The 956-nt window shown below is 57.8% G+C and overlaps 1 protein-coding gene across 1 annotated transcript in view; it reads right to left on the bottom strand.

The window, feature by feature from the left end:
* Positions 1–366, bottom strand: part of N4bp1 (NEDD4 binding protein 1) — a 59463-nt gene extending 59097 nt beyond the window's left edge. The window contains exon 1 of the mRNA XM_004629185.2: positions 14–366. Coding sequence (XP_004629242.1) covers positions 14–184 — 171 coding nt within the window. The 5' untranslated portion in view covers positions 185–366. The remainder of the gene's footprint in view (positions 1–13) is intronic.
* Positions 367–956: the final 590 nt, after the last annotated feature.

Genomic DNA, 956 nt, shown 5'->3' with positions numbered 1-956 from the left:
CCGCGCCCGGAGCCCCACGCAGCTGCAGCCAGATGCGCGCGGGCAGCGGCTCCTCGGCGCCCAGCGCGCCAAGCACGGCCAGGCCCACGCCAAACAGGCCCTCGATGCGGCCGCGGCTCCGCTCCAGCAGCTCCGCCTTCTCGGCGGGCGCCGTGAACTCGTCCAGCACCCCACGGACCTCCATGGCAGCGCCCAGGATCCGCGGCGGGCGGCGACACCCCCTCAGCTTGCGGCCGCGGCGCCTGAGCCCGTCCGCTGACTTGAGCCCACTCCTCCCGCAGCGTGACTACTCCATCCCGCCGCCGCGGCCGCCTCGGAAGGCAACTATGGGAAGCGGGCCCGACGCCCCTTCACCACCGCGCATGCGCACTGCTTGCCAGCCTTCGGAAGGGGAGGGCCACGGGGAGGGCGACTGGAGAGTACGTCAGGAGCTGCCGCCATGTTGATTGAGGGCAGAGCGAAGGCTCGGGAGGCTGGGCGACCTTCTTTGATGAGGTCACGGCAGTTTTGGGTAATCTGGTGTGTGCAGATTTCTGATTTTGATACGCATTTTTCTTTCCTCTTATATTATTTTCTTTAATTTTCGGGGGGGATTTTTGGAAACAAGGTCTCGCCATGCGGCCCAGACTGGCCTTAAATTCACTGTGTAGCATAGGCAAGCCCTAACTCCTGGCGATGCTCTTAATGCACGCCACCGTTCCAGTGAATTTTTCTTTTCCTCCACTCTTGTGCTTTTTTCTCCCTTCTCTTCCTTTCTTTCATTTCTTCACTCCCCACGCCTTCTCTTACCGTCCTTATTTCTTTCAGAGATAATGGTAATGGGAAAAGTAATGGTAGGGTGGGTATATGTCAGTGTCCTGGGTCCTGACCCATACCAACACCACCCCTGAGAAAAGAAAGTGGATATATGGAAAACTGAAGAACAAAAAGAGTGAGAAAATTTTAGGAAAAATTTT

The sequence above is a fragment of the Octodon degus genome, unplaced genomic scaffold (genome assembly GCF_000260255.1).
Source record: "Octodon degus isolate 3935 unplaced genomic scaffold, OctDeg1.0 scaffold00028, whole genome shotgun sequence".
Lineage (NCBI taxonomy): Eukaryota > Metazoa > Chordata > Mammalia > Rodentia > Octodontidae > Octodon > Octodon degus.
This window is presented reverse-complemented; position numbering and strand designations above follow the sequence as displayed.